General features: G+C 55.6%; 3 protein-coding genes across 9 annotated transcripts in view; 1 reads left to right on the forward strand and 2 right to left on the reverse strand.

Annotated features, from left to right (window-relative positions):
- Window positions 1-1,719, reverse strand: part of TMEM104 (transmembrane protein 104) — a 58,635-nt gene extending 56,916 nt beyond the window's left edge. For 2 of the 3 annotated variants that reach the window (XM_064151083.1, XM_064151081.1), the window contains exon 1: window positions 1,650-1,719. The gene's annotated coding sequence lies outside the window, so the exon portion shown is untranslated. Of the gene's footprint in view, window positions 1-1,644 lie in introns of all 3 variants that reach the window. The other variant, XM_064151082.1, reaches the window with a different exon arrangement.
- Window positions 1,720-1,807: 88 nt separating this feature from the next.
- Window positions 1,808-7,974, forward strand: NAT9 (N-acetyltransferase 9 (putative)). Of its 5 annotated transcripts, XM_064151093.1 has the most exons (8): window positions 1,808-1,869; window positions 2,537-2,623; window positions 4,117-4,226; window positions 5,563-5,694; window positions 5,858-5,917; window positions 6,097-6,191; window positions 6,271-6,463; window positions 6,540-7,974. In XM_064151093.1, the coding sequence occupies exons 1-7, from the start codon at window positions 1,847-1,849 to the stop codon at window positions 6,415-6,417; spliced, it is 654 nt and encodes a 217-aa protein (XP_064007163.1). In that variant the 5' UTR covers window positions 1,808-1,846; the 3' UTR covers window positions 6,418-6,463; window positions 6,540-7,974. The 5 variants fall into 5 exon arrangements, with proteins under 5 accessions (XP_064007163.1, XP_064007162.1, XP_064007166.1 ...); XM_064151092.1 differs by having other exon boundaries at window positions 6,271-7,974; XM_064151095.1 differs by having other exon boundaries at window positions 1,820-1,869; window positions 2,542-2,623; window positions 6,271-7,974.
- Window positions 7,975-9,460: 1,486 nt separating this feature from the next.
- On the reverse strand, window positions 9,461-19,976 carry NHERF1 (NHERF family PDZ scaffold protein 1). The gene is made up of 6 exons (XM_064151084.1): window positions 19,510-19,976; window positions 13,096-13,257; window positions 12,176-12,329; window positions 11,540-11,580; window positions 10,660-10,758; window positions 9,461-10,542 (listed from the first exon to the last, which is right to left on the reverse strand). Exons 1-6 carry the CDS (start codon window positions 19,900-19,902, stop codon window positions 10,378-10,380), a joined length of 1,014 nt encoding a protein of 337 aa, XP_064007154.1. The 5' UTR covers window positions 19,903-19,976; the 3' UTR covers window positions 9,461-10,377.
- Between the last annotated feature and the right edge of the window lie 27 nt (window positions 19,977-20,003).

Genomic DNA, 20,003 nt, shown 5'->3' on the forward strand with positions numbered 1-20,003 from the left:
CAGCAGGACCTTGCACCTTGGACACAAGTACCCCACTTGGTTCAATACTCTATGAAAGTTTCCTGGGCTGCTAAACAAGTTTGAAAGTAACCAAAAGGCCTCTTACAGCATGGTTTTCCAAACTTTACCTTCCCCAAACAGCCAGAGGGCCCCTACCAGACACTAAAACCTCAAGAAAAACATCATCCTTGAGGATGATCTCATACTGCCATTTCATGCAGCTACTACCCTCAACGCATATCTGCCTGCTGCACATTGGAGCAGTAACTAAACTGTCTGCAGTATCTTCTCATAATCTCAAGCACAGAAATAAGCACACAAATGAAAATAGTGAAGCTATGAAAAAAACAAGAATGTTTCTTAGATGTACCAAGGTTTCCAAAGCAGAATTATTTGGGGATGTTGACAGTGGATGTTTTGAAAAGCAGCTGAGGGAACAGAGGTTGTTCAGCCTAGAGAAGAAGCAGCTGAGGAAACACCTTCTGGCTCTCTACAACTGCCTGAAAGGAGGTTGGGAGTGACATGTGTGTTGGCCCCTTCTCCCAGGTAAGCTATTGGGGGTGGTTAAGGTTGGACATTAGAAGACACTTCTTCACTGAAAGGGTTCTCAAACCCTGGAGGTTCTCAAACACTGGAACAGGTTCCCCAGGAAGATGGTCAAATTCCCATCCCTGGAGGTGTCTTCTAGACAGAGATGTGGTGCTGAGTGACATGGTTTAGCACTGGCCGTGGTAGAATTAGAGAACAGATGAACTCAAAATAACCTTAGAGGTCTTTTCCAACTGCAAAGATTCTGGGATTGCCTCAGAAAAACTTCAGGGGAGAAGGAAAACCCCAGCTTTCCAAAAGGTTTTGGAGTCACTAAATAACAGATCAATTCCTTAGGTGCTTTATCAAACTCCCTCATACTTTCACATGTACTCCTACTTTGTCAGGACCAACTGGGACATCAGCACAACTTTTGCAAGCTCGGTGCAGCACTCAACCCAAAGGGTGCATCAGCTTCCACATCCATGCTAGACAACTGAAATCCAAGGGGCAGCACAATAGCTTGTTATGGGCACAGAGTGGCACTTGGAAAAATAGGCCAAGCAACTTCTTTTAGAACAGACTAAGACACAGGTCACTAAAGCCAAGCTTAACAAGCTAAGAGAAGCCAGCAGGACTAGGGGCACGCTAACAGACCCCTCAGGACACAGCCAGGGGATGTGTGCTGCTGCAGGGCTCCTGGGAGCGGCCCTACCCCAAGGCACAGAACTTGCCAAGGCCTCCAAAGCTCCCTGTCCATGCTGCTCCCAGACATAAGGGGATCTGCCCCACAGCTGGCAGCGCTGCTCACCCGATCTGTCCTCCCTAGGAAACCCTCCCGATCACACAGAAACCCCTCACAACACCGACAGCACTCTCCTGCCCCCCTCAACTCCCATGGCCCTGCACCCCTGTTAGGGCCCTGTCTGTCCCATGCACCTTCGCCCCACACCGAGACCCCTCCCCAGGCCTCACCCCGGGCTCCTGCCCCACCCACCGGGTGCCCCTCCAGGCCTCAAGCCACCCTTCCCCTTCCCCAGGTGCACCCCAAGCCCCCGCCGGTGTGTGCCGCGCCGCGCCCCCGCCCGCCTCACCCAGCCCAGGCCCCTCCGGCGCCTCACCGGCGGCCGCGCGCGCCGCGGCCCCGCCTCCTCATCGCGCGCTGCACACGTGACCGGCTCCGAGCAGGGGGCGGGGTGAAGGCGCAGGGCGATCATTGGACATTTATATCACGTGAGTGGCGGAGGGGGCGGGGCCAGGCCGGGGCGGGGCGATGACGCGGCACGGGGCGGGGCGGAGTGCTGCCAGGTCTCTGCGCATGCGCGGACGGGGACGCGGAAGGTAGCGCTTCTCTCGCGGTGCCGGGGTGCCCCCGCCAGCCCCGGGTCTCCCCTCGTGGCCCTCGGTACCCCTTCCAGTCCCGCATCTTCCCTCGGGTCTCGGTCTCCCTTCAGGCCTGAATCGCTCCTTAGGACCCAGAGTGCCCCTCGGGCTTAGATCGCTCCTTGGGCCCTAAATTTCCCCTCAGACCCCGGGACGCCCATCAGACCCCGGGACTCCCCTCAGACCCCGGGGCTCCCCTCAGACCCCGGGACGCCCATCAGACCCCGGGGCTCCCCTCAGACCCCGGGGCTCCCCTCAGACCCCGGGACTCCCCTCAGACCCCGGGGCTCCCCTTACACCTTTATCTCCCTGGGGCCCTCGGATGTCCATGAGGCACGTAGTGTGTTGGAGCTGGACTCTTCCACCGCCACTTGGATCATGGCAGATTTCAAGTGACCCCTGTCAGGGCTGACGGGTCTCTTGAGGGCAGTTGGCACTGATGCAGGCCTGCTCTGGGTAGAGGGGAGAAAGGGGCATGCGGGAAAATTGTTGTAGGGTGTGTTGATGTGAGCTGAGGGCTCACATAGAGTGTAGCTGCCATTGGCTACCAGAGGGCTCTCCAAGGGTACTGTGTCATATCCTGGCCTCACTGGATACAAAGTGAGGTCTTGGGTCTGTCTGGCAGTGCAGAAGCCATGAAGATTAACCAGAACACTGTGCTGCAAGGACAGAGGGTGACCCTGGTGCCATACACTTCTGCACATGTGCCCCGGTACGTGGCTGATCTCCTCCACTGATACTCTATACTGATCTACTTCTCTTTTTAGAGGAAGGTGTTGGCTTGATGGCTGCAGGGCACTATTCTTCCTGGGAACCACATAGTAGAAGGAGCTGTCCTAGAAGAACAATCAGTTTTGCCCTCCTTGCCTGGCAGCAGACATCCCTAGCATGTCTGTGCTCTTTGCCAGGTCTGCTGCCAAAGAGAACTTTGTGCTACTGTGTACCCACAGGAAGGGAATTACCTGGCTGTGAGTGAACTGCCAACAGTGCTCTTGTTCAGTCATGTCTTTCTCTAATGATGGTGGAAGAGCAAAACGTCAGTGTGTAAAACCAGATGGGTGTGTGATAAATTAGAAGCAGGAGTGCAGACAGTTTGTAAAGTGTTGGCCTGGCCAGCTGCAGCCTCAGCACAAAGAGGCCAGTATTACTCATTTTGTCAGTGTCTGGAGGATGCTGTATCAATCTCAGTCAGGGTGGAATGCGCCAGCATTCAATGCTCAGTAATTACAAAAACATTACGTTTGCATCAGGCATTATTCAGACAAAGCTACATGTTGGAAAAACTTGTTAAATTCCTTGGAGAACACAGATTCCTTTGTTAGATGAGAGAGAGGCCTGTGGATACTTTGAAATTGCTGTAAATATATTATTGGTATGAGTCCAGGCTGGGGATGAGTGGATGGAGAGGAGTCCTGTGGAGAAGGACTTAGGGGGGGTGATGGGTGAAAAACTGGACATGAGCTGACACTGTGCACTCTCAGCCTAGAACCAACCATGTCCTGGACTGATCCCCAGCAGTGTGGGCAACTGGTGAAGGAAGGGGATTCTTCTCCTCTGCTCCACTCTGCTGAGACTTCACCTGCAGTGCTGGGTCCAGCTTTGGAGTCCTCAGCACAGGACCTGTTGGAGCAGGGCTAGAGGAGACCACAGCAATGATGGAAGGGCTGAAAGCCCTCCTCTGTGAGGACAGGCTGAGAGAGTTGGGTTTGTTCAACTTAGAGAGGAGAGGGCTCCAGAGAGACCTTTTTGTGGTGTTTCAGTGCTTAAAGGGTCTGATCAGAAAGTTGGGGACAGATGTTTTAGCAGGCCCTGTTGTGACAGGAGCATGGGTGATTGTTTGAAACTAAAAGAGAGAAATTCAGACTAGAGAGAAAGAAGGATTTTTTTTACATTGAGAATGATGAGACACTGGCCCAGGTCACACAGAGGTAGTAGATGCCCCATCCCTGGAACCACTGCAGGTCAGATTGTATGGGGCTGTGAGCAACCTGCTGTCGTTGCAGATGTCCCTGCTGACTGCAGGGGGTTCAACTGAAGGAGCTTTATTAAAGGTCCTTTGCTACCCAAATCATTCCATGGTTCTGTGAACATCAGGTGGGTGTTCCCTGCACTGGTGTATGACAGGCTGACCCCCAGAGCTCTTGTGGAAGTCAGGCTGTGTGGCTGTAGCTCACACTGTGATCTGGTTCTGGGTCCACTTGTCAGGTACCACGAGTGGATGCAGTCGGAGGAGCTGCAGCGCCTGACAGCCTCTGAGCCGCTCAGCCTGGAGCAGGAGTATGAGATGCAGCGCAGCTGGAGGGAGGACACAGACAGTGAGCATCTTAAACTTTCTCTGAGGGGGGAGGGGGGAGGCTGAGCAGGTTCCTTCTGCCCTGTGAAGGGCCCACAGTGGGCTGAGGCACCTGGTGAATTGGTTCTGCTTGCTGAAACAAGATGGGAGACCTACAACAGTAGCTTCAAATCAGCTTTCTGCTTATAGCTGCTCAGGGAAGTAGGGACTGTCCAGGGCTATTGGTGTCTGTTTGCTGCAGTTTCTCAAAGATTACAGGAATTTACCTCCCACAGTGCTGAGCTGCTGCTGCACAGTCAACACTCCCCATACCTGATCACCATAGAAAGGTGGAAGGCACTGTATTTTGCTTTGAGAAATCAAATGACTTTATAATGACCTGGTGGAGGTGTGTTGGGTGAATTGGCTCACTGTCTTCTAGAGGTGATGAATCACTGCCCATAAAAGCCTGGTAGGAATGTGGTGAGCCAGGAAATACCAAGGCTGGCAAAGACCTCAGCCTGGAGCATTTGTCTTAGCTGGCATTAAAAGCCCTACTCAGCAGCAGCAATACAGACTGGGTGAATCAGTGGGGCTCTGTCTCTTGAGCATGAGCCCAAGCAATATGTGCTCCAACCTGAGGAATGGTTATTCCTTGCCCAGACTTGCTGCCCTGTGAGACAAGGCAGGGAGATCTCAGACATGGGATGGAAGCTTTGCTGCTTCTTAAATGGACTGTTTCCAGTCTTGGTGTCTGCATTGCATTTTTCTGGGTGGAAGCTGGCACACATGGTTTGGGAAAGCCAAGTTATTTGCTCTTCCTCACTGTTAACACATGGAAACTGCTTTCTCTGTCCATTCCACGTCTTGAAAATTTCATCCCTCAGTAATTCTAGAATCATAGAATGGTTTAGGTTGGAGTGACCTCAAAGATCATCTAGTTCCAACTCCCTGCCATAGGCAGGGACACCTCCTGCTAGAACAGGTTGCTCAAGGCCTCATCCAAACTGGCCTTGAACAACTCCAGGGAAGGAGCATCCACAGCCTCCCTGGGCAACCTGTGCCAGTGTCTCACCACCCTCACTGGAAAGAACTTCTTCCTAGCATCCAGTTTAAATCTCTCCTCTGTCAGTTTAAACCCATTTCTCCTTGTCCTGTCATTACAAGACCTTGTCAGTAGTCCCTCCCCAGCCCTCCTGTAGCCCCCTTCAGATACTGGAAGGCCACTCCAAGGTCTCCTTGAAGCCTTCTCTTCTCCAAGCTGAAGAGCCCCAACTCATAGCCTGTGCTCATAGGAGAGGTGCTCCAGCCCTCAGAGCATCATCTGTTGATAACTCTGTGCACGCTCTGAAGGTGCTGTGCTGTTTGTGTTTCCCCAGAGTGCACCTTCATCGTGCTGGACGGGGAGCGGTGGGATGGGCAGGACCAGGACTGCATGGTAGGGGATGTCAACCTCTTCCTCACCAACCCTGAGGATCCCACTTTGGCCGAGGTGGAAATCATGATTGCAGGTCATGTTCTGCTTCACGGCTGGGGCCTTCGTCGCTGTGGCTAAAGCCTGCTGCTGGGAGATGTTATGTTCGGACCTGATCAGTATCCTGTGCTGGTCCAGGCCATGCTGTGTCTGACCTGTCTCTCCTAACTGGATGCTGACTTCATTGCTCTCTCTTTCAGAACCTGACTACCGTGGCAGAGGGTTTGGCAAGGAGGCAACACTGATGATGATGTCCTATGGTAAGGGTGGCTCAATGCAGGGGAATGGGAGCAGAGTGGGAATATAGTCTAGAAGCAGTTATCTTGGTGATACAAACAGGGCAGCAAGGTACATTTCTGCCCCAGAAACTGGAGTCCTGTGCTTCCAGAGAGGAGCAGGTGAGGGAAACACTTCTCTTTCTGATTTTTTTTCCTAACAGGAGTGAGAAACCTAGGGATCACCAAATTTGAGGCTAAGATTGGTCAGGAGAATGAAGCCAGTATCTGCATGTTCAAAAAACTCCATTTTAAGGAGGTACCAAGCCATCTTGTACCTAGTCAACATGAGCAATGTGTGTCCTGTGTCTGAGGTGGTTTTCCTCTCTGTGGTGCAGATTGCTGTCAATAGAGTTTTCCAGGAGGTGACACTGAGGCTGGATGTCACTGACCAAGAAAGAAGGTGGCTCTTGGAACAGACAAACCACGTGGAGGAGAAGAGCTACACTGAACTGAAGCTGCCAGCTGGGGTGCTGGAGAGCTGACAGGAATAGGCCCGGTTTCCAGGGAGGAGCTCAATACTGTGGTGAGGTCTGGATACGGAGGCTACCAGCCACTTGACTGTTTTTCCCTGTCTCCTTTGGTTACTTACTCATCAACTTTGCAGCTTGTTGCAGCAGCCAGGATCACTGCCTGAAATTTGGACCTAGAGAACAGCTGCTAATTCGTGGTCTTGACTGGAAATTAGTTTAACCTGCTCAAGCAGAGCCTAAAATCTCCAGCAGTTAGTGATTCTTGGTGCCACGAAGAATCTGGACAATCATCACCCACTGTTTGTTCTCCCACTGTCCTTCCAGCAGGACTCAGCAGCTTAGCAGAAGCAGTTTTCAGCATGCAAGTAGCTCAGTATGTTTTCCCCTGAATAAAAATAAGTGACAAAGGTCTGAGAGGCCCAAGCACAGTGAGAGCAGTGGGGCTTGGCTGCTCACTTTGGCCACCGAAAGGGTGGTCACCAGTTGTGAAGGACAGCAGAGACTCTCTGAGGCCTTCTGGTACCTGAAGGGGGCCTCTGAGAAAGCTGGGGAGGGACTTTATACAAGAACTTGTAGTGATAGGACAAGGGGGAATGGCTTTAAGCTGCGATAGGGGAGACTGAGGGTGGTTATTAGGAAGAAATTCTTCACAGTGAGGGTGGTGAGACACTGGAACAGGTTGCCCAGGGAGGTTATAGATTGTCCTCTCCCTGAAGATGTTCAGGGCCAGGTTGGATGGGGCCTTGAGAAATCTGGGGTAGTGTGAGGTGTCCCTGCCTGTGGCAAAGGGATTGGACCTGGATGATCTTTAAAGCCCCTCCCATTCTATGGTTTTATGATTCTAGGGTATGGAGGGTTGCAGGGGGCTGCTGCTGGGGTACTGGAAGTGAGAAGCCAAGGTGTGAGTGAAGCCACAATGGTTGTTTTCTGGAGCAAAGCCTTACCCCAACTGCTGTGGAACAAGGGGGAGTGCTGAGAACAGTGCCAAGTCTCAGGGCGATGTGGTGGAGCTGGAAGCCTCATTTGGTCGATGGAGGGATGTTGCACCTCATTTTGCCAGGCTGCTTTCATGAACATGCAGAGGCTCCCACAACTGAAAGTCTGAAGAGTGTTTCCCTGCTTCAAGGAGCTCAGGGCTTGCACTGCTGAGCCTGGGGCCTCCACTTGCTGCTCTGCAGGATGAATGAGGGCAGGAACCTCTCTTTCTGAGGGCAGGAGCTGTCATATGTCTGAGATCTGTGACTGCAGATATTGAGCCTGCCCTTCCCTGCCCTCCACAGAAGGGAAGCCTGCTGAGAGGAGAGGACAAAAGGTGGAAAGGACAACTGATGTTCTTCTCTCTTTTCCCAGTGTCACAGCAGCCATAATGGCTAATTCTAGAGCAGAAATTAATTTGTTCAGTCACACAATGTCAGGTAATAGCTTTCAGATTTATCCAGGGATGTTTTTATCGCTGTGGAGTATTTAGTGTTGCTGTGCCTGTGTCTTTAGGGCCTGGGGGCTTTAGTTTTTCAGTTTTAGTTAATTAGTTGGTCCTCTGAGTTACATTAAAACCAAGCATTGGAACAATGTGCTGTGGTATTTTAACCAAGTGTTTAGCATCGATTTAGTTGTATCAAAAGCTTTGTGTGGTGCTGAAGAGCAGCTCTCCTTCCAGCTGGGATTACTATGATGAGGGCTACTAATCCCTGTGCTCCTCATCACCTGCTGCAGGAAGGGATGGCTTTAGTCCCCCAAAGACCTGCTGGGTTAGCTGCTGGCTCTGAGCTCCTTCCCTGGAGCCTTTCATCCTTCTGCCAGAGGAGTAAGGTCAGGCTGGCAGGAGAGATGGAACAGGGGCTGGGATTCTCTCCTCTAGAAAGTGGCTAAGGTGGGAAAAATAATTCCTTCTGGCCTTTACTGCCAGGGCTGAGGGGGGCAGCCCCAGCCCTGCTGTGGTTCCCAGTACCCAGCCGGTTGCTCCGGAGCCAGTGAGTGCCCCGTGTGGCATCCCCGGTCCCCCAGCAACGCCAGCACTCCCCCGCCTCCATGGGGCTGGGAAAAGCCTTTGCCCTGGCAACTCGAAACAAAGTTGGGTCTGTCCTGCAGCCACAGCCCTCCCCCCAGGCTAGGCTCGATCAGGGTTCCCACAGGGAGCCAGTCCCCAGGCTGTTCCGAGTGGGCAAAATGGCAAAAGCTGCTCCTGGCCTACACTGGGTATCCCCACTCCTGCCCTGCATGGGCAGCCCCAGCCCAGGCAGGTAGAACCTGCTTGCCCCAAGGGGTGAGGATGGGGAACGAGGGGACACAGCTTTAAAGCATCCTCCAGGTTGAAATGGGCTCCCCCAGCAGGGAGTGACAGCCTGTATGTCCTCCACAGGTGTGAGGCTCCGGTTGTCATTAGAGCTCACTCATCTGCTGAGGTAGAGGAGCATTTTAGGGGATTGGAACAAGGAACAGGAGTATGCAGAAGGGCTGGAAGTGAATATGGCAGGAGCAGAAGCTAGGGCTGCAGGTCCACAGCACTCCATAGCCACCACTGGGACCACAGCCCTGCCTTGTCCTCGGGAAGCCACCACCCCACTCTCCCTGGTGCAGCCATGGCGCCAGCGAGTCTGGGCCCACTGAGCCACACAAGCTAAAAATATCCTTGACAAGCAGGCAGGGTGGCTTGGGGAGCAACCAGGATGCGACCTTGGGACTCAGGCTCACCCCAACACTTCTCAAGAGGGGCTGGGGGCAGATTTGGGCTCATCCTTCAGCCTAGCCAGCAGACACAGATTAAAGCCTTGCACCACCCCCACCCCCTGCACTTCCCAAGGGATTTAATCTCCTCTAATCACCCTGAGGCATTAACCCACACTAGGACCAGCTCACTCCCTCCCTGACACCCCTCCCCCCCAGTCTGTCCACACCAGGTGCTGAGACACCCCTAAACCAGCTCCTGTGTCCCTGGTCCTGGGAGTGTGTGAAAGCCTCTTCTCAGCCCCCCACCTCCATGGCACAGGGAGCCCCTTGCAGGGAGCCTCTGCACGCCCTCGGGCTTCAAAAAGGATTTAGCCTTAACCCAGCCACGTGAAGTCAGGAAGGTTTATTCCAGTAAACAGTTTCTCTTCAGCTCGACAGTAAAACGAACACCTGATCGCAACACACAGAAACAAAACATCCACAGGAAGGATTTCCACAAAATACATTAAAAAAAAAAGAGAAACAAACAAACAAAGTGTGATTGGAAAACTCTTATTTCAGAAAACAAAAACCACCCCAGAAGTCTACTGAGAAGCCTTTAAATTAAAGAATGATGGATTCAAACCCTGATCAGCTCCCTCTAGGAGTGAGTGGGAGCAGAGGAGATGACTTATTGCTTGCTGTGCTGGCTCCAGACACCCTCTCCTCTCCCCCCAGGATAGCCCTCCCCCAGTCTAAGGGCAGGGTGCTGAGGGTTTCCCCGCTGTGCTGGGCACCTGTGTGCCTCTTTGCAGCTCTTGGAGGAGCCAAGGGACAGGGTCATCATGGACGGAGCTTGCCAGGTGAGGGCCAAATCCCCCAGGAAGGAATGGCTGTGGTTGGTGGCTGGGGAGGGGGAAGTTGCTAAAAGTCTCTAAAAGCCTCAAGTTTCGCAGTTAAAGGGCAATGTGGAGGGGAGGGATCAAATGGAGATGGAGTTTGGGAACAACCAGGGAACAGCAGGGATCAGAGATCTTGGGCCTCCCTAAATCCTTGATCCCTCACCCTAAGTCCCTGTTTGTGCCTATTGAAGTGTGGAGAGCTTCAAGGCAGGGCTGGAGGAGCACCCTAAGGCTAGGTTCACGGGAAGGGGCACCCTCTCCAGAACACCCCAGGCTCTCTCTAGCCTAAAAGCACCACCCAGGACCCCGCTGCCGGGATGCTCGCTGGCCACCGAGCTGCTGGGAGCCTGTGGTGGGGACAAGGAGGATACAGGAGAGGCGGGTACAAGGCTGGGGGGGGCCTTGCCCCCACGCCAGGGGGTGTTCACAGGTTGCTGAACAGTTCATTTTTCTTGCTCCAGTCCATCTGGGGCGCTCGCTTGCTGGTGCGCTTCTGGTGTGCCCGCTCCTTGGCCACGGCCAGCGGGATGTCGAGGTCCAGAAGGGAGCCGGACGCTGAGTGCCGCTTGTCACCCTCCTGTCCATCAGGCTGGGGGGCGAGAGGCTGCATCAGCCCCATCGTACCCCCCAGGACAGCCCTGCCCTGACGTCGGGGAGGGCTCAGCCCAGATGCCATTTCCCAGCCCCTGCTTTCCCCTAGCCCTACCTCACTCTGGGTCTCGCCGGACTCGGGGGACACAGCCAGCAGCTGGGGCCTGGACTGGCTCTCAGACACGGAGTTGGGCTGTGGTTCTCCACCGTTTTCCTGGGGAGAGGGAGCAGGGAAGAATCACGAGCAGGGCCTGGAGCTGCCAGTCCCACCTGGGGGGCCATAAAATCCACCCCCCCACACATTCCATGTAATCTCCTGCGAGCTCCCGGCTCATAAATACCTCCAGCTCTGCCCATCTGGGGTGGGGAAGGATTAAAGCCCGGCCTGGCTGCCCTGGCTTTAGCAGGAGGAGGAGGAGGGTGGCTGCAGGGCTGCATGCTACTTCCCTGCAACAGTACAAGAGTTCCCAGCCACGCAGCACCATGGGCATGGAAGAGGAATAGGAATACAAGAACTGCAGCCACCTTCATAGAATGGTTTAGGTTGGAAGGGACCTCAAAGCTCAGCCAGTTCCAACCCCCTGCCACAGGCAGGGACACCTCCCACTAGAACAGGTCACTCAAGGCCTCATCCAACCTGGCCTTGAACACCTCCAGGCAGGGAGCATCAACAACCTCCCTGGGCAATCTGTTGCAGTGTTTCACCATCCTCACTGGAAAGAGCTTCTTCCTAACATCTACTTTAAATCTCTCCTCTGCCAGCTTAAAACTGTTGTTCTGTCATTACAAGACCTTCATGACAGTCCCACAAGCAAGCCCCTTCCTGTGAGGCACCAGTTCCCAGTTCCCTTCCCAGTGGCACCTGTTCCTCTATGACAGCTTGGGAGCACTGAGGTTGCTGGTGGCATTACCCATGGGCAGAGGGGACACCTAAAGTGGTCTTTGCCTGGAGGCTGGCATAGATGGTATTAAAAGCACAATGAGGCACCTCTTACCTTCTCTATTTCACCATTGGCAACTGGTTCTGGCAAGGGACCTGTGGGGCAAGGACACAGGCAATAGGTCAAGATGTGATTGCTCTGCCCCCTCACCAACTGGCAGAGTAGTGCCTAGTACATGCTGCATGTCACCAGTGCTCGCCCAACACTGCCCAGACTCTGGCTTGGTCCCAGATTCAACCCAACCCTCACAGCCAGCCCCACAGCATGGGGGAAACTATTGGGCATCAAAAACCTCCCCATGATGGCAACCACGATGTGGAGCCCAGCGAAATCCTCCCTGAACTTCCAGGGACCACTGTGACAGATGGGAGGAGGCCACGGCTGAGTGAAGGCTGTGGAGGAGAGCGAAGGGCAGCTGCTGCATATTTGTTCCTCAAGCCATAAACCCTGCCAAAGTGCAACCCAGGGCCATAAACCCACCCTTCTACAGCCCCATTACCCTGGCATGAGGCCCTCAGCCAGGAAAGTTGATGCTGAAAGCAAGTGACCCTGCTTGTCCCCAGTGTGATGAGACTTCCACATCCCAGGGCTTGATGACTCTTCCAGCACCCCCAGGTTTGGTGACAAGGTGGCAAAGAGCCAGCAGAGGTGGCACAAACCCCCTTTCTGCAGCACAACTCCCTAGCCCACCTGAAAGGTGCTCCTCCGAGGGCACCACCTTGCACTTCTTGAAGAACTCATCTGTAAGGACGTCCACCACCAGCAGCCTGGTCTCGTCGCCACCTGCCTTGATGGCTGCCACCACGTCAGAGTGCTGCTTGCCCTCCATGCACACCCCATTCACCTGTGGGTATGGCACCATGTCACCACTGAAACCAAGGGACACCTCTGTCTCTGGGTACCAGCCATGGTACCAGTCACAGCCCCAGCACGGCCATCCCACAGCCCCCACAGGTATCTGCAGCCTGGCAGGGATTAGCAGTGAAGCCAGCAGAACCTCATTAAAAGCAGATTTTCCTCCAAGTGATTAGCACAGGATCATAGGTGCAAAGCTGGCAGGAAGCATCCAGCAGGGCATGGAACCGAGGCTGGAAAAGGAGATGGCCAGCACAAGCAAGGTGCAAAGCCCTCATGTCATGACATGAGCCCTGGGGACTCCAAAGCTGCTCCCCAGACAAGGCTGCAGCCCCACACCCACACGAGCAGCAGGGTCAGAGCTCAGCCAGTCCCTACCCCCATGGGTCATCATCCCTCTTGGCACAAACCCTGTCCCCATCTCCACCCTGCTTCCAGCTGACAGCAGCGCTTGGGACCATCATGCACCTTGTCCCCAGCCTGCCCCACCCCAGGGACACTCCTGCTCCAGGTAGAGGACAGTGCTACCATCACTTAACCCCCAGTCAGCTCTTCAGTGCCCATCCCCAGCCCTCTGCAGCACTGCTCCTCTGGGTGGGGTCCAGCTCGCTGGCACAGGTGAGGCAGCTGCACCATGAGTCACCATTGGCACTGGGGACACCATGAACCATCCAGCAAAGAGCAGCTTCGTGCCAGGAGCTGGGACTCGAGGGAGCACTGAGCTTTTGGGGGACCCCTCCTCTGCCCCAACACACCTCAACGATGCGGTCCTGGGGGGCCAGCCCTGCCGCCTCCGCTGGCGAGTCTGGGTCCACGGCACGCACGTACTGCCCTGGGCGCGTCTTGTCGCTGTGCAGGTTGAAGCCATAGCCGTTGGCACCCTTCTTCATGTGGCACAGCCGAGGCCGCAGCTCCTCCTGCAAAGGCAAAGAAAACCTGTGAGGAAGCTGCTCCCAGACCCCTCCAACACCCAGGCACAGCGCCAGATGTCTGCTTGGGTAGCAGGGACGTCATCCTCAAGTGGCCACCTGCAGCCAGACACCTTAAGTCGAGACACTGAGGTGCCAAAACACCTTATGAGGCCAGGCTCTACTTAACTAATTAGGTGCAAGGCACACTAATTGCAGTGAAACCTTAAAGCAACATGTTATTAGGTGTGTTCCCAGACCATGTTCTTCCTTTTGGGATCAGGATTGCAACTGCCATGTGAAGCTGGAGGAGGAAATACATCCCAGGCTACTGGGAAGTACCCACATCCCATCCCACCCAGGAAGTCCTTGCTGCTGGAGAAGTGTCAGACATGGGTGCAGGTGCCCTCCACCACAGCAAACCCAGCCATGGGATCAGCAGGACAACCCCACCCCAAAGCACCCTGCAGCCGTTGTGGGAAGAGCAGGGCCACAAAGAGCTCAAGCAGAGAGCCAGACGGAGCAGCACACCCCAGTGCCCCAGTACGACCCCTTTGTGATTGCAAAACAGAAACCAGCTTGACCAGGCTGGCACAGGATAGGATGTTCAGCTCTCCAGCAGGCAACACCCAGTCTGTCTGTGCCTGGTTTCATCCTACCTGTGGATCTAGCAGCAACTGGAGCTGGGGAACCTGACCGGGACAGCCACAGCCCCACTCCCAAGCCCCACCACAAGCACAGTCCCCCATACTGTGAGCAGCAGGAGCACCTCTGGCAAGTAGGAGCTCACCCAGCTGGCAGAGGGATGCCCGGGAAGCATCAGAGGAATCAGGCAACACCAACCAGCTGCTTGCCTTCAGTGCTGTCGGAGCTGCTCCAACCCAGCACCCAAACACCACTTCTACATGTTCATGGTTTGATCCTGCCTTCTCCACCAGCTCCTGGTGGGCTTTGGTAGGGCTGTCACACTTGAGCTCCTCGAACACTCTTCAGCATAAGGAGTTACTACTTATCCTTTTTTCTGATTCTGATTGATCTCCTTTGGTACCTACAGCATCCCTGGGGACATACACTGCAGCAATTTCCTCTGATGCTCTCTACCCTTCCTGCTATAAAATCCCCTGGCAGCACCGCCATGGCACATGGTCCAGGGTGACACATTTACAACTGCCAAGCCCGATGCTGTGATAAAATCCCATCCCCTTGCACAACGCCTCTCTGCCAGGGTCAAGACTGGCTGCGATGCCAGCACCACTCACCAATGCCCGGGGCAGCAAAGGTGAGCCCAGGACACCACACAGCACTGGCAATCCTGTAGGATCCACTCCGCTCATGGAAATGCCCAGTGTGACAACCCAGCTACACCCCCAGGAGCTCGTGGTGTCTTCTCTGCAGACACGCAGTGGGTTCCTGGCTGAGTGGAGGATGGTGACACCTTGATTTCACCCCAGCCACTCCTCGGTGTGTCCCCTGTACCAGTGGGCTGGGCTGTAAGCTCTGCACTGGTACATGTGCCCAGGCTGCCGTGACTACACCCTCCCTCCACCCAAGCAGTGAGGGTGGGGATAGGGAAGAGCCAAAATAAGCCCAAAAGCAGAAGCTGGTGGAGCCTGGAGGAAGGCAGCACCTCCCTGCCCTGGCTGTGCCCCGGGAAGGGGGTTTGGGCTCTGCAAGCACTCACGCTCCCGGTGCCCTTGGCAGCACCACAGGGTTGCTCCACACCGATAGCTCGGGACAAAGCCGGAGGGAGCACCCGGCAAGCGGTGCTGGCAGCGCTCCCGGGTGAGGAGGAGGGGGAATTTGGCTTCCACCCATACTAACAAAGCCCCAGCAGCCTGGGCTCCTTGAGACACTGGGGCCACGAATTCGGTGGGGCATGGAGCAGGAACAGTGCTCCAGGGTGGACAGATGCCTTGGGACAGGAGGACAGGCCACGGCCAGTGAAGGCAGGAGCACCCGGTGTGGTGGCAGCCCTGCTGAGCTGTGACCCAGTTCCCCCCAGTAACCCATCATCTGTACCCTCCCCAAAGCCCTTGTGACAGCAGATACCCTGCGGGCAGCCACCCCTCTGTCTCCCCAGGACAAAAACAGAAACGCAGCTGATCCTGCCCATCCGTGGAGTGAGCACTCCACGGGAGGGTGCCAAAGTGCCCCTGGCCAGAAGGGATCCGAGATGAGAAGGTTTGAGGTCAACATCTGGGATGCACAGAAGCCTCCCCAGAGCCTCGGGGTCGGGAGCCGGATGGCAGGCAAACGGAAATGTCCCTAATGGCTCTAAGCTTCTGCATCCTCTCCTCTCAGCCCAGCAGCCCTCCCGCCGCGCTGGGGCAGGGATTAGCTCCTTAGGAGCAATTACAGTCTCCGGTGGGGAGGGTGGAATCAGCACCCAGCACGGGCGTCCCATACCACCCTTTTCCTCTGCATCCAGGGCTGGCAGAGTGGCATCTCCTGCAGAGAGGTCCACTTGGGATGTGGAGCTCAGCAGCATTGCAACTCTATTGCTATACTGGAACAAGACTTGGGGCACCGCAGGATCCTTATCCACCCAGCATCGTGCTGAATCATCTGTCCAGCACCTCCTGCAGGTTCACCAGCCTCAGGGACACAGAAGCCCAGCCGCATGGTGTGCCAGGACCTGCTTCCCAATTCCCAGCCTCCCCATCAGCAATTTTAGTCCAAATTTTGAAGACAAAAGCTCCAGGAAACTCCCTCCAGTGTGGGAACTCCCCTCCGGGATCCTTCTCTCTCCAGAAGCATGCTGAACAAATCCTGCCCAGCATCTCCTGCAGAATCAACAGCTCTAGGCATGCACGACCCCAATCACATGGTGTGCCAGGACCTGCTCTCCAGCCCTCCCATCAGCACTCTCAGCCCAGCTTTTGAGTCCCGAGTCCCAGGAAATTCCTCCCAGCCCTGCAAGCAGCAACAAGCCCATGGGCAGCAGTATTCCCAGTTACTCAGAGGAGCACAAGGGCTGCAAGGACGCCTGGGCCAGCAAATTCACACGGGTCCCAAAATCTGGCGCACGCATTTGGGCTTCATACAAAGGCGATGCAAAGCAGCCTCCTCGAAGCATCCCTGTCACGTCCCGTTTGACTGGAGCTGCTTTTCATGCAGCTGCCTCGAGAGGAAATTTAATTCATTTTCTAATTAGACACCAGCTACCCCCAGCACAATGCTGCAAAATGAGGGGTGGGAGGGAAAATCTGCTCTCTCCTATATCCCCAAAACTCAGCCCTGGGAGGCTCACCCAAGTTTTAAAAGGAGACATGAGCACTGCTGGCAAGGAGAGCTCTAATTTAGCATGAAATTTGGAAAGGTGAAGCCCGCAGCTCGTAGCAAAAGCCTTGCCCTGCTACCCTGGTGAGAGCAGCCCCAGTCCGTGCCAGGGTGCTGGGCTGGCAGCTGTGGGTGCTGCTCCACCACTGTGTGGTTTGCACGAAACTGTCAAGACATGTGAAAGCAGCAGAAGCCTCCGGAAACACAGGCGGTGTTGGGGGGAGGGGGAACCAGCCTGTCATGGCTACTGGCAGAGCTCTGGGGACAGTCCCCAAGGCCCCTGGAAACACAGCTGGCTTCACAGGAGCACTACAGTCACCTCGGGTGTACAGCTGTCACCTCGCTGATTCAGAGGAGGGCATGAAACAGCTCCTCAGGTAACTCTAGGGAGATTCACAACCTCCACCCCAGCATGGAAAGGTTTGCATGTCCATGGTTTTAAAGGAATGAGAAGGGAGCCTAAGATGACCTCCCCCCTGCCCCAAACTTCCTCAGCCTATGCCCAGCAGTGGGAGCTGAGGGGGTGTCCAAGCTCCCCGGCACAGGGTTTTTTTTGCCAGTCACGTAGGACTCAGCAGAGTTTGGAGAGAGGCTGGATCCGGCTCTCCCAGCTGCAACTGTCTCCAGGTTGCTTAAGCAAATAAAGGCAAGCCCAGGTCAATAAAGCAAACAGGACTCTGACACATGCAAACCTCCTGGATCCCGGGGGAACCCCATGGAACTGTCAGGCTGTGACAGGGGACTACAGGGGGACAAACACTGTGGCTGCCCACTGGGACACTACTACATCAGTGTGTTCCCAGCTTGGAGAGAAATCCCTTTCACAGTATCACAGTATCACAGTATTATCAGGGTTGGAAGAGACCTCACAGATCATCAAGTCCAACCCTTTACCACAGAGCTCAAGGCCAGACCATGGCACCAAGTGCTTTGGCTCTGCTGGGCATCTTCCCACCCTTCTTGGTGGGCGCCAGGCTGTGGTAGTGTCTCTAAACCTGCCTTTGGTGTCCTGCACTGAGCCCTGCCCCCCAGCCACAAGATTTCCTGCTACCTGTTGAGAAACCGTCCTGGGCTGTGCGGCAATGTCACTCCATGTCACCCTCACCACCCACTTCCTGCTCCCGTGCACAGAAGCCGCTTGTGGTAACTGCGTGGGGGGCACTCTGAGCCTGTGACCCAAGCCAGGACAAAGCCCATGGAACATCTTCAGCTGGGTCTACTCCCCTCCCCAAAGCCTGTAGGGCATCTCCAGCTGGACCTGGACCCCCAAAGCATAGGCTGCACCCTGAGTCTGTCTCCCAAGGCTGAAGGGACGTCTCCAACAGCAGATGCCACTCTCCAAGTCCATACAGCATCTTCAGCCAGGGCTGTCCTCCCAAAGCCCACGGGAAAACTCCATCCAGGACTGCCCCCAGCCAGAGCCCATGGGACATCTCCAGCTTCCTGGGCCCTTTGCATCACTCTAATTGCTCAGCCCCTTTGAGCAGCTACCCCACAGCGTTTGGGCTCTGTTCCACTTTGGGACTGCACATCCTCAACCCTCCCCAAGAGGAACTCACCTAAACTGCATTAACTACATCCCTTTTATTATTCCTAGCCCATGGAGGGCTCTGGGAGCAGAAAGAAGGGCACAGACGGTCTCGCTGGCCCCGGGGGAGCACTGGCACCGTGATATACGTGAAGGCAGCACTGCAGCCCAGCACAGGGCCAGACCCTAGGGACAGCGAGCAAGTGGGGCATTCACAGGAGCAGAGCTTGTTCCCACCTGAACAAGCCCAACGAGGAGGTGCCAGAGCAGAGTTTTAGCCAGGCAGGGATAAGACTAATGTCCTGTGATGGACCAGCCCAACCTCGGGCAATGGGTGGTCAGCATAAGGCTGAAGTCCAACAGGAGACATAACGAATGAAAACACTTTGTCCTCAGCAAAACCCTGTGTGACAACAGCTCGGTCAGGCACCAAAAGGAAGGTGCACAGCAGCGATCCTTCACAACAGATTTCTGGAAGCAGGTCTTAAAAGGTCCTTATAAGGTCCCGCCACCCCTGAGGATACCAGAAGCCTGATTCTTGAGAAGCCAATTTACATCTCTGTTGTAACAACAAACATCTGCGTCTGCTGGGGAAATAAAGAGCAGAACGATCAGCGGCAGCCAGAGCTGTCTCCTAGGAACGGCTGCGGGCAGGAAAGGTCAGCTCCTCACCTTTCTACATCACTCTGTTTGTGCAACCACTAACTCCTACACATGGGTAAGGACATTCCTGAGTTAGTAAGTGTCTGTACCTGGGGACAGTCACAGTAAGTCCCCTTATCCTGGGAAAGGCTTTTCCGTATCCTCTCCACAACAGTGACCTGACGCGCTCATGACACAAGTGACTGCCACAAACACCTGCAGTCACAGCCCACCCCCCCCACCTCCTCCAAATACTCTTTTTCACAGCTCAGACCTCACCGCTGGTGCATTTCTCACCCCATTTTACCGGCCCTGCAGCACAGAGATGGGCCAAAAGGCTCCAGGACACGACGGGCTGCTTAGTTATGGGTCTAAAGGGACCCCCGAGTAGCTTAAGGTGGGGGAGGTGAGTCCAAAGGGATCCCTGGGTGGCTCAAGGAGGGGGGGAAGGGAGGGTCCCGGGTGCCTGTCTGACCCTGCTCGCCACCCAGGCAGCCTGGAAGCACAAAGCGCTAAGCAGTAACAAGAATCGTTGAGTATCACAAAGACAAAGCAGCATAGGGCGGCGGGGCCCGGTGCAACTCGGGAGCAGCGTTTAATGTGAAGCGAAAAAGAAAGTACCGAGAGGGAAACCACACAGAGTGCCCGAGGCGGAGGGGCCACGGCAGGCGCTCCTCCTCTCCCGGCTGGAAGGCGACGACCGCGGCCCGGTCCCAGGACGTCCCAACCCCCACTCCCTCCCTAAACACTCCCCCTGCACCCGAAACTTCCCAGCGCCTCAGACCAGTTCTCCGCGACACACGTTTATTTACCCGCTGTCCGCCGCTGCTGGGCTCCCGTACCGCGGGTTCCGCCGGCTCCGGGGCCGCCTGGACGCAGCTCACGGGGGACTCGCTACTCGTCCCGTTCCGCTTCTGCAGCTGCTCATCGGGCACCGAGTCTACGACAAGGAGACTGACGGCCCCGGCGGCGGCACGGATCCGCTCCACCACCTGCTGATGGCTCTCCCGCTCCACGTTCTCTCCATCCACCTCCAGCAGCCGGTCCCCGGCCCGCAGCCCCGAGCGCTCGGCCGGTGAGCCCGCCTCTACCAGCCGTATGAACTGGCCCGGCTTGCCCTTCTCGCCGTGCAGGTGGAAGCCGTACCCGTCCGGCCCCCGCTCCAGGCGGCACAGCCGCGCCGCGGGGCCCGCACTGCTGCTCATGGCGGGAACAGCTCCACCGCCGATATCCGCGCCCGCACCGAGCGCCTCTGTGCGGCCAGCCCCTGCCCGCCACTCTTATACCCGGGGCGGAGCGAGGCGCA

This window comes from Pogoniulus pusillus, chromosome 11, assembly GCF_015220805.1.
Source record: "Pogoniulus pusillus isolate bPogPus1 chromosome 11, bPogPus1.pri, whole genome shotgun sequence".
Classification (NCBI taxonomy): domain Eukaryota; kingdom Metazoa; phylum Chordata; class Aves; order Piciformes; family Lybiidae; genus Pogoniulus; species Pogoniulus pusillus.

Excerpts from the sequence above, each read along its gene's own strand:
- NAT9 (XM_064151092.1), top strand. The coding sequence starts at position 1,847 with ATGCGCGGACGGGGACGCGGAAG. Across the intron at positions 2,624-4,116 it reads ACTTCTGCACATGTGCCCCG|GTACCACGAGTGGATGCAGT; the intron begins GTACGTGGCTGA and ends TCCACTTGTCAG. Across the intron at positions 5,918-6,096 it reads ACTGATGATGATGTCCTATG|GAGTGAGAAACCTAGGGATC; the intron begins GTAAGGGTGGCT and ends TTTTCCTAACAG.
- NHERF1 (XM_064151084.1), bottom strand. The coding sequence starts at position 19,902 with ATGAGCAGCAGTGCGGGCCCCGCGGCGCGGCTGTGCCGCCTGGAGCGG. Across the intron at positions 12,330-13,095 it reads CCCAGGACCGCATCGTTGAG|GTGAATGGGGTGTGCATGGA; the intron begins GTGTGTTGGGGC and ends CCATACCCACAG. Across the intron at positions 11,581-12,175 it reads CTCGGAGGAGCACCTTTCAG|GTCCCTTGCCAGAACCAGTT; the intron begins GTGGGCTAGGGA and ends CTTGCCCCACAG.